The 16,049-nt window shown below is 47.8% G+C and overlaps 3 protein-coding genes across 3 annotated transcripts; all 3 read left to right on the forward strand.

Annotated features, from left to right (window-relative positions):
* Window positions 1–483: 483 nt before the first annotated feature.
* Window positions 484–6,129, forward strand: LOC109746371 (uncharacterized). Its single transcript, XM_020305486.4, has 7 exons — window positions 484–820; window positions 902–1,259; window positions 1,368–1,524; window positions 1,970–2,014; window positions 4,051–4,213; window positions 4,865–5,226; window positions 5,388–6,129. Exons 1-7 carry the CDS (start codon window positions 596–598, stop codon window positions 5,701–5,703), a joined length of 1,626 nt encoding a protein of 541 aa, XP_020161075.1. The 5' UTR covers window positions 484–595; the 3' UTR covers window positions 5,704–6,129.
* Window positions 6,130–7,129: 1,000 nt separating this feature from the next.
* Window positions 7,130–9,765, forward strand: LOC109746370 (ankyrin repeat domain-containing protein 2A). The gene is made up of 5 exons (XM_020305485.4): window positions 7,130–7,797; window positions 7,902–8,182; window positions 8,381–8,766; window positions 8,843–9,256; window positions 9,381–9,765. Exons 1-5 carry the CDS (start codon window positions 7,782–7,784, stop codon window positions 9,478–9,480), a joined length of 1,197 nt encoding a protein of 398 aa, XP_020161074.1. The 5' UTR covers window positions 7,130–7,781; the 3' UTR covers window positions 9,481–9,765.
* Window positions 9,766–11,747: 1,982 nt separating this feature from the next.
* LOC109746375 (uncharacterized) lies at window positions 11,748–15,096 on the forward strand. The gene is made up of 2 exons (XM_020305489.4): window positions 11,748–14,524; window positions 14,607–15,096. Exon 1 carries the CDS (start codon window positions 11,790–11,792, stop codon window positions 13,299–13,301), a length of 1,512 nt encoding a protein of 503 aa, XP_020161078.1. The 5' UTR covers window positions 11,748–11,789; the 3' UTR covers window positions 13,302–14,524; window positions 14,607–15,096.
* Window positions 15,097–16,049: the final 953 nt, after the last annotated feature.

Consider the following 16,049-nt stretch of genomic DNA (forward strand, 5'->3'; position numbering starts at 1 on the left):
AATAAATGTTCATCAAATTCTCCCGCGATTTACCTTATATTTTGATGAAAAGTTTGGTAGGTAAATAAAGTGAAATTGGTTAAGATGATAAGTAAATTATGATGATTGATAATTATACGGGGAAGGTTGGACGAAGGGGCGGTGGGAATAAAGGTGAAACGGGAACCTTGGATTCTTTTTAAGTAGTACTCCCTCCGTTCGGAAATATTTGTCATCAAAATGGATAAAAGGATATGACAAGTATTTCCGGACGGAGGGAAATACATCAAAATGGATAAAAGGAGATGACAAGTATTTCCGGACGGAGGGAGTGGAGATTTAGCAGACATTAAATATAAATTCTTAGATCTATATTTATTTTTTTAGTGTATCAGATTTATACTATTATATATGAAAAAGAAGAAGAAATAGTGAGGCCGTGCATTTGTGCGGCCCATGAGGAGTAGAGCCCGTCAGGTGAGGGTACTACTACTCCACTCCCGCGGTGGCGATTGCGGCCCACGCGCACACGGAGGGGGAGAGAGACACGGAGGTAGGCGGCGCGCGTGCACCCTGCCCCATCCGTCCCCTCGTCCCCTCCGCCGTCGCCGGCGCGATGGCAGGCGACGCGCCGCCGATGAAGAGGCCCAAGCTGGAGAAGGACGACGGCTGGTCCCGCCACCCCTCCGCCGCCAACGGCTCCGCGCCCAGGCCCCCCGCCGCCTCCCCCAGCGACGCGCCGCCGCCGGGCGGGGAGGAGGACGACGAGGAGCTCCCAGAGGAGGCCGTGCTCGCGCTCATCGCCCACCACGAGCGCGAGGTCGAGCGGTACAAGCTCAAGGTACATCTCCCCTTCCCGCTCCCTCGTCCAGTCCTCCCCCTTTGGTTCTTGGTGATGAAAGATCGATCCGTGCGTCCGCAGCTGGACGCCGCCGAGAGGAAGCTGGCCGACACGCGGTCGAGGCTCGCCCGGCACCGAGGCCGCGCCCCCGATCGGAACAACCAGCCCCCGCCGCCGCCACCGCCCGTCCAGAAGGCCGCCGCGCCGGATCGCAGGACGCCGCCTCCGAGCCAGAGGGAGGCCCCCAAGCCGTCGGCGCCGAGCCAGAAGCCCCCCGCGCCGCAGGCGAGGCCGCAGCTCGTCATCCCGGGGGCAGGCCACAGCCGCCCGGCCCCGCGGCCCGCTTTGCCCGTACCGAAGAAGTCCCCATCGTCATCGTCGCCGTCTTTGGTGCAGGCACCACAGAGGAAGGCGGAGAAGAAACCCAAGCGAGAGATCGGTACTTCCCGCGGCTCGTCCGTTCTAGGGCAGCAGTTTACCTGATAGAATTCGATCTCCGTCGATATGCATGATGATGCAAGCCTGGTTCTGTTTTCCTGGTTTGCAGTGCAGAGAGAACATCAGAACTTGGTTCAGAGCGTCAAGAAGTCGTCTGCGCCGACGACGCTTAAGTTCTACGGCGGCACCCTGGTCTCCAGCCAGCACAAGAGGAAGCTTAGGTGTCTTGAGCTGTGCCCTGCTGATGACCAGCTTGTCATTACAAGGTACTAGTATGCTTGACTGGCTATAATAAATACAATACAGATTGCCTAACATTAATTCGCTGGCGGAGAAAACTAAATTTGTCGACTTCTGCCTCATTTGCTGAACAAACTTGGTAAAAAGGATGCCTCTGACTCGAAAACTGATGAATGAGAGTGGTGCAGGCTAGTAACCGCAAAACACCAATAAGTCCTGATCTTTTAATGTCTTGGTGTCTAATGTTAGGCAAGATATAGTCATAAACTGGAGAGAAGTGTTACACCGCTGTTGACATGGCTACACTTACTTGCTTAGGGAAATGGTTGATTTTTGGTCAATAATTTATCTCCACGTATATGTTGCAGAGTAAACTATGTAACCACATATAAGAACTGTAACACATCTGTTAAATTTCCTTAACTTCTGCTGGACGTAGAAACTTTGATCTCATTTTTCCTTGTGATGCAGTGCATTGGATGGAATGGTGACTCTGTGGCAAGTACAGTCAAGTGGGTAAGCCTCATATTACCTCGTCTCTCTTCATGATATATCTCACTTTTATTTCTGTGAATTGTTACTTGACTCCCAAAACATATTGGAGATAGGGTTACTTGTTTCGACTTGTAGTGGAAAATAAAATTAGAATAAGTTTGTGACACCATTATAGTCATACTGAAGTCAAGAAAAGTACTATGTCTGCTTGGAGGTAGAAGATGCATTTGCTAAAATTAAAATCCATAATTTCTATATGTCTTCATGCAGACTAGGCAGTAGTTAGTGAAAGTTTTGCCATATAATATTTCATTTGCTGCCAACAAGAGCCATAGGCAATGGTTTGTACTCCCCACATGGTCATATTGATGCTAAGCTATCATAAATACATGCTAGTGACTGTATTGTGTATGCGGATTCTGTATTTTATTATGAAGTTTGCATGCTAAGTTTTCATGAAGCTCACATGCTTTTATTGCAAAATTTAGCAATTTAGCATCTGTTTGCGTGTTTTGTTCATCGGTACAAAAGCCAGGTACGCTGGCTGATGCTCTCTTGCATTGTTTGTGCCCTGCCTCACCTCATACACTTCCACTACACCGAGATATTAAACCCAACATCTTAGGTTTGTATCCTAAGGTACATCCAGTGGGCTAGTGGCTGGCTGGCTGCCAAGAATGTGTCAAACATTTTTACCAAGTGACATAAGAAATAACTACATGGCATTGTGGCCAAATTTCCCCGTCACTCTGTTAACGAGCCAATGAAATTGCGTCCTATATATTCGATTTAAGTCCAACGTGGCATGGATGTTCACGTGGCACACAACCGTAGCTAATGTCATAGGTTGTCCCACTTGCCAGCCCACAACGATAAGTGGAAAACTTTGTCAACTGCTGCAAACTGTAATTATCAGAAAGGGTGGTCCTGAACTAACGAGACCCCTGGTACCATGTCATTTGTTCCAGCAACAGAGCGCGTACATAGAAAACTGACACATTTATAAGGCTATGAACTGGATACATGGCTAACTACAAGGGCTCCCTAGACATGAAGCATGACAACATTATAGTCATAATGAAATCAATAAAGTAACTATGTTTGCCTGGAGATAGAAGATGCATTTGCTAATTTAAAAGCAATAATTTCTATATGCCTTCATGCAGACTAGGCAGTAGTTAGTGAAAGATTTGCCATATAATACTACATTTGCTGCCAACTTGAGCCGTGGGCAATGGTTTGTACTCCCCACATGGTCATATTGATGCTAAACCAGAATAAATACATGCCAGTGATTGTATTGTGTGTGCGGATTCTGTATTTTATTTACGAAGCTCACATGCTAAGTTTTTATGAAATTCACGTGCTTTTATTGCAAAATTTAGCCATTTAGCATCTGTTTGCGTGTTTTGTTCCTCGGTACAAAAGCCATGTAGATTGGCTGGTGTTCTCCTGCATTGTCCGTGCCCTGCCTCACTTCATACACTTTCACAACACCGGGATATTAAATCCAGTATCTTAGGTTTGTATCCTAAGATACAGCCAGTGGGCTGTGTTAACATTTTTACCAAGTGACATAAGAAACACATTACAGCTAAATTTCCCCTTCACTCCTTCAACGTGCCAATGAAGCGGTCTCCTATATATTAGATTTAACTCCAACGTGGTATGTATATTCATTCACATGACAGATTCATATACTACTGATTGGTATCATGAAATAATAATATTTGAGTCCATGTACCTCATATAGTATTCATTTTATGTGTCAATGGGGAAAAGATAACTATCAATTGATAACGTTTTGTTGTAGCAATATGAAATTAGCAAGCTTCTGATTTTTATTGTATTGCATTGCCTACTTATGCATTGCCTTCTGCAGTAGCAGTATTTTCGCAGAAGATGACACACTATGATGTTCATAACTTGAAACATTGCATGGGAAGCTGGTGCATGCAACCTCTTATAGTCTGGAGAATTAATTCATATGGTTCTGGAGCTGCATGTTTTTTTGTTTTATTTAAGCATGCTTTGAATTAGAATATTTGTACTTGCAGGCCATCCATCTCTTTGCTTAGCACTACAAATTGCTTTTCTTCAAAGCAAAGGTGGCCTGAGGATGTAGCTTGGCATCCAGATGGTGACACAATTTTTGCCGTATATACTGCTGATGGTGGTGACACCCAGGTTTCAATGATGAATCTTAACACATCAGGACAAGTAAGAACTCTGTTTAAACCTTGAAGTAGCACAACGCATTCCATCTATTATCATCCATTACAAGGTTTTGTGGTTATAAAATAACACTGTTACAGTGAACTGGATTGGTTTCATGGGCAGTTCAGATCCATCAAATTTCATTTTAGCTAGAAACACTCACATGTGAAGGAGTGTTTTAATACCAGAATTTATCTCTGTGCATTTTGAATCAGAATATTTTGTTATTTTAAATTAAATCAGGTTAGATAGGAATTGATAGGTGCCCTTTTAAGTTATTCCTGTTTTCATATCCACCAAATACCCTGAATTTCTACTTCTCCTTTGTGCAATAATAATTGCTGCTGACACAGCAGTACATAACCATTGCTCTCAAATTAGGTACAGCAATACATCGAATTTATAACCATTGCAATAATAAATAGTTCCGTAGTGTGATTATGCGGCTATGTTTATTTTACTCTGCCATTTATATGTGGATGCATCAGTGACCCAATGTGATCTGTAGTTATGTTATGTACTGTAAAAGCTTTCAAGAACCCATGTGGTCATTTGTACCACGCAATTATGCTTTTATGTTGTTTCTTTTGGATAACAGATGAGTTACTTTCAACATTACTAAAATGTTCTTTCATGATCTTTCCCATGAAACAGAAGAAAGTTACTTTCCTGCAAGCGAAGCCTCATACCAAGGGAATCATAAACAACATAAATTTCATGCCCTGGTCTGATACATGCTTTATGACTGGTGGAAGTGACCATGCCGTCATGCTCTGGCAAGAGAGAGACGATTCATGGAACCACAAGAAAGTGCACAGGGATCTGCATTCTTCTGCTGTCATGGGTGTTGCCGGATTGCAACAGAGAAAAACAATAATATCAGTCGGAATGGACAAGAGGATAATATCATACGATGTCTCAGCTGAAAGGGCAGAGTACAAGAACCTGATTGATAGCAAATGCTTGAGCGTGTTACTAAATCCAAGTGATTTCAACCTATACATGGTACAAACAGGGTAAGTGGGCCTCTAATGTTGCTTCTGATTATTGGGTTCCATTTCGCACCTAAACCTCACTGCATAAGATCCTTTGTATGTTTCCCATTTGCAGTCCTGGGGTTCCCTGTGTGCCTTTTGGATGTTGGTGCTGCAAACTAAATCTCTCTTGTTTCTAACAGGTCGCCAGGCAGGCAGCTTCGCTTGTTTGACATCAGGCTCAGGCAGACGGAGGTTCACGCGATTGGTTGGAAGCAAACGAGCAGCGAGTCCCAGTCAGCCCTGATAAACCAGTCGTGGTCTCCGGACGGCTGGTACTTATCATCTGGGTCAGCAGACCCTGTGATCCATATCTTTGACATAAGGTACCAAGGCCAGAAGCCCTGCCAGTCGGTGCAGGCTCATCAGAAGCGGGTCTTCAAGGCCGTTTGGCACCAGACCTTCCCAGTTTTGACCTCCATCTCGTCGGACCTCAACGTCGCGATCCACAAATACTGATGGAAACAGCCAACACGTGGATTCTTGGCACAGTGGATCAACACGGCGCATCAGGTTCTAGGAAGTTTGTTTGTTCACACACATGGGGTGCATCAACGGAGAGTTCCAGAGGAGGCCTCAGCGACATCTGCACCTTTTGAGTCACGGGCAGAGCGATGCGTCTTCAGGCCTCCCTAGTCGGATGTTTTGCCCTTTGCTGCCCGTGGAGAAGTACACGAGAAATCTCACGTACGTCGAAAACTGTTCCGGATGGTTTTTCCTCTGCTTAGCATTTTTTTGTTGTTGGCACTGTAAGTCTTGGCTCAGTTGGTACGGTACATTTGAAAGTACAAAAGCATCTGGAGACCTAATGTCCAAGTGACAGTCTGAGTTGAAAGGAACCTCCACCTGCTCTCAGTCAAAAAAGCTTGTGTTGTGTGGTCTGAATCTCAAACTCTCAGTGCTCACTTAGTTGTCCAGTGGAACTTGACAGGTGGCGTATATTGCATAATTCAGCTGGTTACTCCAGCTCCCAAGATGTGCCAACCTGTCCACTGATAAAAGGACACGTCACACGCTATTCTGTCTGATGTGTCACGTCGGCCGTCTCTTCTGCTTTCCATTTTGATTTTGTGAGGCCTCGCAGTGTTGAGATTGCTAAATAACAATCTCTTAAGCAAATTTCTAAATAATTTAATTTCCAAACAAACTATTCGGATCCGTTAACTTGTGATTCTGCAGAAATTGCGGGAATGTCTCGAAGACTAGAATGTTCCTCTGAAGATGAATAATATCATTGTCGGCGCGGTGTGAAAACCGTGTAGAAATGTACTATCTTGTAGCGATAGCAATGGTTTGTTGGAGAGGCAATTGCATCCGCACATTTGTTATCGGCATCCATCCCCTGGCTGTCGATCCTTCTCTGTAGCTGGTTGGTTGGATTCGCATGCTCCGGGCGGGACCTTTGCACCGGCATTGCATGGCACCTCCCCTCCTCCTGCTGTGGTGTGGGTCTTGCCCCCACCACCATGAACAAAGCTGTTGCTAAAGGTACCATGCACGGATACGGATGCACCACACAGCAAGCAAGCAACCAAAATTCTAGAGGCTTCTCCAGCATGGCATCAAAATTCAACACTTAATTTAAACTGAAACTAGTACTAAAGATGACGGTACTCTGTGTTAAATGGGATGTTTTTCTTCTGAATGCAGCTCAATCTTATTGGTGTAGCTTAACTTAAATCAACCTCCTCGATCGGCTTATAAGACTAAGCCCATGTGTATTCTCAAGGGGTGACTAGGGCTTAGTCGACCTGTAAGTTTCATATTCATCATACCAAAAACTCCTTATCCATTTTATGTAGTCTTTTTTTAATGAAAATACCCAGATCTACTATCAAAGTTCAACGAAAGTACAAAGTACAAAGTGCCTCAACCAGCTCTCGCCGCCGCGCACATATGGCGAGACAACCTAACCCAGCCGCCGGAGTGGCAGGCAGAGGGGAGGAGAATCCAAGAGGTGGCCCGATGGAGCTATGAGGGGAGCACAACTTTGCCCTAGCCGCCTTAGCTCAAGGGAAAGGAAAATTCCATTTTTGTGCTGTCTTGTCTGCCATAATTTTTAAATACCTCCTTTATAAATTTTTATAAGACGTTTTTAGGTTTTTTTTGTGTCGCTTGAGAAACAAGAAAACCATTCGTTTTCTCCTAGGCAATATGAAAGCCCGGTTTGGTTTATGCGGCAAATATGAAAGCGGAGTTTTCTTTATGATCTCATAGAATGCATGGAAACAACTTATTTTCCTGTGGTAAATGAACATTCTTAGCTTGAGGTCTCACACCTGGCACCTTCCAGAAAGATCTACTGTTGTTGTAAATCAAAGTGATGTGTCAAAATTTTAGTCGGCCAAGCGTTGCTATATAAACCGCCGGGAGGAAAAATACACCGGGAAAAGGAGACCGTCTGGTTGGCTTTGGTTGGTTGGTCGCACTCCCTCCTCTCCATCCATCGCCACCACCTTATCATCTTCCCCATCATCGTCATCCTCACCACCACCGTCTGCGTGAGCACAGCACCAACGCCGGCGTCGTCGCTCGACATGGCCACTACTCAAGGTTAGGAGCCGCATATTCTCCTGCTTCCTTCTTGGGTTTCTTGTGGCGGGAAGAATTGGGGAGATGATGGAGAAATCTTGCTTGCTTGTGGATTGTTTGGGCAGAGGCGGAGAAGACGAGCGTCGTCGAGGCCGTGGAGCAGCCTTCCCCCACGTCGGCGGCCCCGGCAGAGGAGAAGACGAGCGTCGTCAAGGCGGAGGAGGAGCCTTCCCCGGCGGCGGCGGCGCCGGCAGAGGAGAAAACAAGCGTTAAGGCCGAGGAGGAGCCTTCTCCGGCGGCTGCGGCGGCGGAGGGGCAGCGGCGGCCGCCTGCGGCTACGGCGGCGCGCAGGGCGGGTGCTCCGGCCAGCCCCTTCGACTTCTCCACCATGATGAACTTGCTCAACGTAATCAAGCTACACTGAATTCTGAAGCATTTGCAGTTTCTGCAAAATTAGCAATACTCTGTTTTGCTCTGTTCGTTTCAAATAGTATGAGATTTCTTTGGAAGATTTATGTATGCAAATTTGAATCGGTTGTTAATTTGCTTCGATTTCACGGAAGAAACTTGAATCCTGAATTTTGTGGCGTGCCGTGCACTGTAGGACCCGAGCATCAAGGAGATGGCGGAGCAGATCGCCAAGGACCCGTCATTCAGCGAGATGGCGGAGCAGCTGCAGAAGACGGTGGCGCCGGCGCCGGCGTCGTCGGCGACGGCCCGGTCGCCGCAGGAGGTGGCGGCGGCGCTGGACCCGCAGAAGTACGTGTCGACGATGCAGCAGCTGATGCAGAACCCGCAGTTCGTGGCCATGGCGGAGCGGCTGGGCAGCGCGCTGATGCAGGACCCGGCCATGTCCTCCGTCCTCGGTGGCCTCACCAACCCCGCCCAGAAGGAGCAGCTCGAGGCCCGCGTCGCCCGCATGAAGGACGACCCCTCCCTCAAGCCCATCCTCGACGAGATCGAGTCCGGCGGCCCCGCCGCCATGATGAAGTACGCTCCTGAACATCTTCATTTCATTCCTCCGGCGACGACATTAACGGCGACCGGTCGATCTTTCTGAATTCAGGTACTGGAACGACCCGGAGGCGCTGCAGAAGTTCGGCCGCGCGATGGGCGTGGGCCCGTCGGGCGCCGCCGCCGGAGCCGGAACCGAAGCAGAGGAGGAGGAAGAAGTTGTTGCCGGCGAGGAAGGGGAGTACGAGGAGGAATCTATCATCCACCAGACGGCGAGCGTGGGCGACGTGGAGGGGCTGAAGAAGGCGCTGGCCGATGGCGTGGACAAGGACGAGGAGGACTCGGAGGGGCGGCGGGGGCTGCACTTCGCGTGCGGCTACGGCGAGCTCGGGTGCGCGCAGGCGCTGCTGGAGGCCGGCGCCGCCGCGGACGCCGTGGACAAGAACAAGAACACCGCGCTCCACTACGCCGCCGGCTACGGCCGCAAGGAGTGCGTCGCGCTGCTCGTCGACCACGGCGCCTCCGTGTGAGTAGCCGTCGCATCTCATCTCCCACGCCGCCGCCATGCATGATCGCATCACCTGCTTGCTCGCTGACGTAGTAATCTAAGTACGTACTGACGATGGAGCTCGATCATGGTGGAAATGCAGGACGCTGCAGAACCTGGACGGGAAGACGGCCATCGACGTGGCGAGGCTCAACAGCCAGGAGGAGGTGCTCAAGCTGCTGGAGAAGCACGCATACGTCTAGACGCCGTCGCCGTCGCCATCGCCATCGCCATCGCCATGCCATCAGTCGATCTTGCCTTCAGTTTGCTTAATTTTATTATTATTTCAGATTATGCTTATTATAATATTTTCCATGGAAGAAAAAAAGGCTCTCTCTTCGGCTGTAATTCATATTTCATCGATCTGTATCTATTGAGTGTGGGTAGAATTTATCTGGTTTCTGGATTGTTTATTATCGATTTTGCATTTTGCTGGTCGTTTCAAAGTTTTGCTTCGTGAATAAAGAAATAAAATTTATGTTCCATAATTTATCTTGGGCTGCCACCTCGCGTCAAACTAAAGTTGCCATGAAAAACGTTCGTGTTGCCATGCTTAAAATCCGAATGTTCGGTATTTACCATCTTCGTGGTTTATTTCGTAAGCGTATTTCTGTGCTTGCATCTTACCTTTTGTTTCTCTGACATTTTTTAACTGATTTAGCAATCATGATGCCTGTGAAACCACTATATGTTGTGTCATCTAATACCATCCAGATGGTTTATGTGGCGAAGTCTATACGATTGCGGCGAGCCTTATATCTTTGGACAGCGGTTACTTTATTAATAATAATGTAAAGCGAGATGAAAGTCTATTTCGTAAAAAATCATTACAATTATAGACAAGATTTTTTAAAGTTTAGTAACAAAATCTAAACTATGGTAATATTCGAGTATATGTCCTTATATAGGACATAAACCGGCTATGAGATCATTACGATTATAGACAAGATTTTTTAAAGTTTAGTAACAAAATCTAAACTATGGTAATATTCGAGTATATGTCCTTATATAGGACATAAACCGGCTATGAGATGCAGCTTACACTTATAGCTATCTACTTTGAGAATCTTTGGACCAAGAAGCCTCAATTCAAGCTTGTGGTGCAAAAAGCTTGGAATGAAGCTTCCACCCACTCCGGTCCTTCTGGGCTTCTTTTTCACAAGCTCAAGAGACTAGCCAGCGGCATCGCGCTTGGAGCGAAACCATCTTCTCCAACACCATCGTTTAGGTGCACATGGCTCTCGAGGCCATCCTTCGCCTTGATGTGGCCCAAAAAAATAGAGTGTTTTTTGCTGATAAGTGGGATCTCAAGAAAAAACTCAAAAGAAGAGTGCTTGGTTTAACCACTTTCAAGAGTGCTTGCAAGGGGCAATGCTCCAGAATTACCAATCTGAACGAGGGATATGTAAATATTTTGACATCTGAATCAACCATAGAAGAAGAAGAACAGAAAAATATCCACCGCCTCAAGCATGGCCCTGGGTGGGTTACTATACATGAGCACAAGGAGGTTGTCGTCCAAAAGCATTTGTCAACCATCATGAAAAAAGAGGTGCCTAGGCAAAAGGATTTTAATTGGGATTGTATTCCCAAGCTAATTTGTGATCTTTGACCTGAGATTGCTTTCTCCGAGGAGGAAGCAAAGTCTGATGTTTTTGACCTTTCGGGAGAGAAGGCGTCGAACCTTGATGGGTTCATTAATGCTTTCTTTAAGGCGTGCTAGGATATTGTCAAGCTGCTTCTCAAACTTGCATGTGGACAATTTTCATTGGTTCAGATCCATCAATACTGCTCTCATCCCAAAGAAAGATGGGCTGAAGATATCTCAAACTACGGACCAATAAGCCTCATTTATGCCATTGCTAAAATCATGCCAAGATGTTGGCCTCTCGCCTCGCCCCCCACATGAATAACCTCGTCTCCTCAGCTCAGAGTGCATTCATCAAGAAAAGAAGTATACATTTTTGACTTTTTATATGTTAGGAACCTCGCCAAATGGCTGCATTGCAACAAAACACCAACCTTGGTCTTCAAGCTTGAACCTCGCTCAGATGCTACAAGTGACGACGTGCGATGCTGCAATCGGCGACGCGAGGTGATAGAACCAGGGTCCACCGATGCTGCAACCAGGCCACGCCGACACCTGATGCTACAAACCGGTGAGACGACAAGATGCATAAGCCAAGCGACATGCCACAAGCTGGCCGGTGGCTTCTGCGAGTGTGACGAGCCAAGGAACGTGCTGCACCAACACGGCCGGGCGAGGGCACACAAGCACAACGCGGGGAGGGCTTTGCGACGAGAGGCACATGAGAGGAGGAAGAACTAGTGGAAGAGGGAGTGATGCTGATCCAACGGCTGCGCGCGAGACCATCTAACGGCCCACGAGGGAACCGATCCGACGAACCTGCCGGTCGACCGGCGCTGAGCGTTGGCCATTCTTCTAAACGTGCATAAAATTCCGGTGTCATCTGCAAAACAAACCGTCGCCATTAGAGCTTCGCCTTACAGCATGATCCTCGGTCGCGTCTTCCAGCCGCTTCGCCGGCGGCGCCGGCCGCTGCTCCCCCAGACCACATTCCTCCGCCGCCACGGCGCCCTGGCAAACCACCCCAGCCCGTACACAGCCCTTCCCGCCCACCGCGGCCGCCGCTCTGCCCGCGCGGTGTTCGACGAAACGCCGCACGAGGACGCCGTCGCCTACGCCAACCTGATCGACCTCCACCTGAGCTGCGGCGACCTCCCGCGCGCGGAGGCGCTCTTCCGCGCGGCGCCCACGGCCGCCCGCGGCCTCCGTCTGGACACCGTGATGCTTGATGGGTACTTCAAGGCCGGCCGCGTCGACCACGCCCGCAGGCTGTTCGACGGAATGGCGGTCAAGAGCGTCGGCGCGTGGACCCGCATGGTCTCAGGGTACTGCCGTGCCGGGCGCGTCGAAGAGGCGCGCGGGCTGTTTGAGGTGATGCCGGCCCGCGACGTCGTCTCGTGGACGGCGATGTTGCAGGGGTACGCGCGCAGCGGGATGATGAGGGAGGCGCACGGGCTGTTCGACGCGATGCCGGCCCGCGACTTTGTCTCATGGACGGCGATGTTACAGGGGTACGTGCGCAGCGGGATGCTGAGGGAGGCGAGGGAGCTGTTCGACCAGATGCCGGAGAGGAACGTGGTCACCTGGACGGTCATGGTGAAGGCCTACGCCGACCACGGCCACTTCCAGGAGGCCGTGGAGCTGTTCGACAGGATGCCTCAGAGGAACCTGTATTCCTGGAACATAATGATCTCTGGTTTCTTCCGCGCTGCGAACGTGGACGAGGCGGTTCGGCTGTTCGAGAGGATGCCAGATAGGAATGCTGTTTCTTGGACCACGATGGTCACAGGCTTAGCGCAGAACGGCCGTGTTTTGATGGCACGAGAGTTCTTTGACAGAATGCCAGAAAACAGGGACGCCGCGGCATGGAATGCGATGATTACTGCTTATGCCAACAATGGCCAGATGAACAAGGCTCGGAGATTGTTCGATTCTATGCCCGCAAAGGACCTGGTGAGCTGGAGTGCTATAATCCATGGCTATGCCAAAAACAAGCACAAGGGCGAAGTCATGGGTTTATTTCGTCTCATGCTCCGGTCAGCAGTATCCCCTGACAGATTTACATTGATCAGTGTCTTGGTTACATCCGAGAGCACAGTTGAAGTTGGGCAAATCCATGGCTTGGCTGCCACACGAGGTCTCCTGTCAGACACCTCCTTAGGAAATGCTCTGCTCATCATGTATTCAAGGAGCGGTGACCTGCACTCCGCCTGGCAAGTTTTCAAAATGTTACAAGAGAAGGATCCCATCACATGGACATTGATGATGCGGGCCTTTGCCAACCATGGCCGTGCCTCCTACGCGCTGCAGGCCTTTGCTCAGATGTTGCAACATGGATACAAGCCCAGCTCGACCACCTTTATCGCCGGTCTCGTCGACAAAGGCCGTGCCTCCAGGGCGCATTGCCGCCTAAGCGTCCAAGGTGGGACGCTTTAAAAACAATGGTGGGCGAAGCTCTTCCAAAGTGTGATGGTCCCTCTGGTTCAGGTTCGGGAGGCTACTACATGGTTCTGGTCAACTTGTTTGCGTCAGGTGGGATGTGGGAGGAGATGGCAGGTGCGTATAAGGCCATGAAGGGGAGCCAGGTGTGGAGGACACCCGGGGTTAGCCAGATAATGGCGGATGCAAAGGACCCGCACACTCTTCTCAAGGATAAGATGCATCCGCAGTGGGAAGCGATATACGAGATGCTGGACGACACGCTTGTCCCCCAGATGATGAAGTGGGATTGTAACAGTGTGAGCTGGTTGATGCAGTTGCAAACTTGCATCAGCTGACTGATCTCTTTGAACTTTTAGGGTAATCGATCTCTTTGATGTCAAGCTTATTACGTCCCACACACAATGCTTTGACACACAGTACAGATATATGAGATGCTGGACGACGCGCTTGTCCCTCTGGTGAAGGTGAATTTAACAAAATACCATATTCTACTTTCCTTATACTCCCTCAGATCCTAAATACAAGTCCTTTTAGAGATTTCTATATGGACTACATACGGATGTATATAGACATATTTTAGAGTGTGGATTCACTCATTTTGCTCCATATGTAGTTCATATTGGAATCTCTAAAATGACTTATATTTAGGAACGGGGGGAGTAGAAAAGAGGAACGCCAACCTGTGTTCATGAGTTTCTTTAGCTACTGAACTCCTGAACCTCAAGAAATCTGGAACTGTCTTCCAGAATTTGTTGATGGCTATCTCTAGTGGTACTGGATCTTTGCTGTCTTGCATATTGAATGATGGGATGCTTGGTGCTGGGAACACTTTTGGTGGAGGTGCTGGAGACCTCACTGTGGTTTGTTGGCAATCAATGAACTCAGACAAAGCATGAGAAGATCTCTCTCATTGTCCACACAGACCCTAACTATTTACCTTTTCACGTCGGAGAAGTTTAGCGCTGCTTATCAAGGAGATAGAGCCACTGACATATAGGTCCAAGAGTGAAACCACCAGTGAAGGAGACTCGCATGGGCAGCGAGAATAGGTTTAAAAATGCGTAACTAACTGGCCCTGTCCAAGCAATGGAGTTAAAACAAGGCACTCAAACCTCTATCAGTTACTGCTGTATGTAATATCACTTGTACACCAACAACAAAGGCTACTACCACAAGTGTGGCAACATTGCAAGCCATCCCAGGGCCTGTGACTAAAGGTAATAAATCACCATCTTTTTACTCCATTGATTGAATTTTATTTTTAATCTTCCTAAGGAATCCATGTGTTTATATTTGCAGGCAACTAGCTTTGGCAAATCAAGAAGGGCGACGTATCCGGTGAAAACTAACATTCAGCGCAAATCTGAAAGCTAACACCGTGGCCCATTAGATCGATATACTGGATGGCAGAGATCAATAGTGGAATTACCAACAAGCCACTTACGCACTGTTTTACACATACCCCCTTATCTTGGCATCGGCGCCCGCAGCAGCTGCCCCGACGTGGCGGCGACTTGGTGGCCACGGGACGGAGGTTCAGCGGCCGTGGTGCTGCTCTCATGCGACGGTGGTTGGCGGTCGGGGTGCTGCCAATCGCCATGGCGACTTAGCGGCCGCAGCTATGGTCTGAATTTTGAAGCTCCATCTGAATGCTGTAATTTTTTCTGCTGTTGAAGCTTCAGGCAGGCAATCGAAGCTTTGATTCTGTAGTCTCATTTCATTTCTCATGCAGGCAGCCTGTAATCTTTGGATCTATGATCCTGAGAAACATTTGAAATGTTATTATCAAGCAAATCACTGCGTGGATTTTGTATTCTCTTTATCTTGACTCGATGGTGTGATTCAGTTGCATAAATCCGACGAGCTGAGCTATTTTCCTCTACTAAAAGTGAAGTTTACGGGGCGTGTTTGCTTGCATACATTTGCTGAGCTGATTTATTTTACATCCTTGATTGGACAAAATAGCACTACATACATCTGTAACTTCTATAAGACGTTTTAGGTAGGGATGGCACCCGCAGGGTTTGGGTACGGGTGGAGTTACCCCATACCCTTACCCATCCCCTTGAGCTTACCCATTACCGGTACCCATACCCGTCAATGGGTATAATTTTTTTCCATACCCATCACCCGGCAGGGTAAATGGGTATCCACGGGTAAAAATACCCATGTGTGCACACATCAACCTAAGTAAGAATACTTATGCTTCGGTAGACCCCCCTAAATACATCAAGGGCTGAGATTGTCCCATACCTCTTCATAATAGAGGGCAAGATGGTCTTTGTAAAAGTACGCCGTGAGTCCTCGTATACGGATTACACAGACATGAACGGGCCAGCCCACTAAGCCATGCCCCTCCTAACAATAAAAGCGAGGTAAATATAGAATAAAAAGGTGAACTCATGAAACTCAAGACCTCACAGTTAAGCGCACGTGTTGCTAACCAATTCACCCACCACTCCTTGTGGAAATTTGTGGCGCCAAATAAATAAGAAAACACGACAGCATTCATACATATGAAATATTTTCTAAAAAAAGGTTCAAACTTTTATTGAACAAAGCAGGAGCAATTTTGAAATGCCGTATTTTTATTTTTATTTTTGTTTCTCCTGCTTTTTAAAATTTTAATTTATTTTCTATTTTTCAAAATTCACAAACTATTTTTAAATCTTGAACATTTTCTTAAATCTGTGAACTTTTCAAATTCGTGAATATTTTCTTAAATTCGTGAACTTTTTTCCA

This window comes from Aegilops tauschii, chromosome 5 (genome assembly GCF_002575655.3).
Source record: "Aegilops tauschii subsp. strangulata cultivar AL8/78 chromosome 5, Aet v6.0, whole genome shotgun sequence".
Lineage (NCBI taxonomy): Eukaryota > Viridiplantae > Streptophyta > Magnoliopsida > Poales > Poaceae > Aegilops > Aegilops tauschii.

Coding starts and splice junctions, on each gene's coding strand:
- LOC109746371 (XM_020305486.4), top strand. CDS start 596: ATGGCAGGCGACGCGCCGCCGATGAAGAGGCCCAAGCTGGAGAAGGAC. Junction 1,260..1,367: donor GAAACCCAAGCGAGAGATCG/GTACTTCCCGCG, acceptor CCTGGTTTGCAG/TGCAGAGAGAACATCAGAAC. Junction 1,525..1,969: donor GACCAGCTTGTCATTACAAG/GTACTAGTATGC, acceptor CTTGTGATGCAG/TGCATTGGATGGAATGGTGA.
- LOC109746370 (XM_020305485.4), top strand. Junction 8,183..8,380: donor CCATGATGAACTTGCTCAAC/GTAATCAAGCTA, acceptor CGTGCACTGTAG/GACCCGAGCATCAAGGAGAT. Junction 8,767..8,842: donor GGCCCCGCCGCCATGATGAA/GTACGCTCCTGA, acceptor TTCTGAATTCAG/GTACTGGAACGACCCGGAGG.
- LOC109746375 (XM_020305489.4), top strand. CDS start 11,790: ATGATCCTCGGTCGCGTCTTCCAGCCGCTTCGCCGGCGGCGCCGGCCG.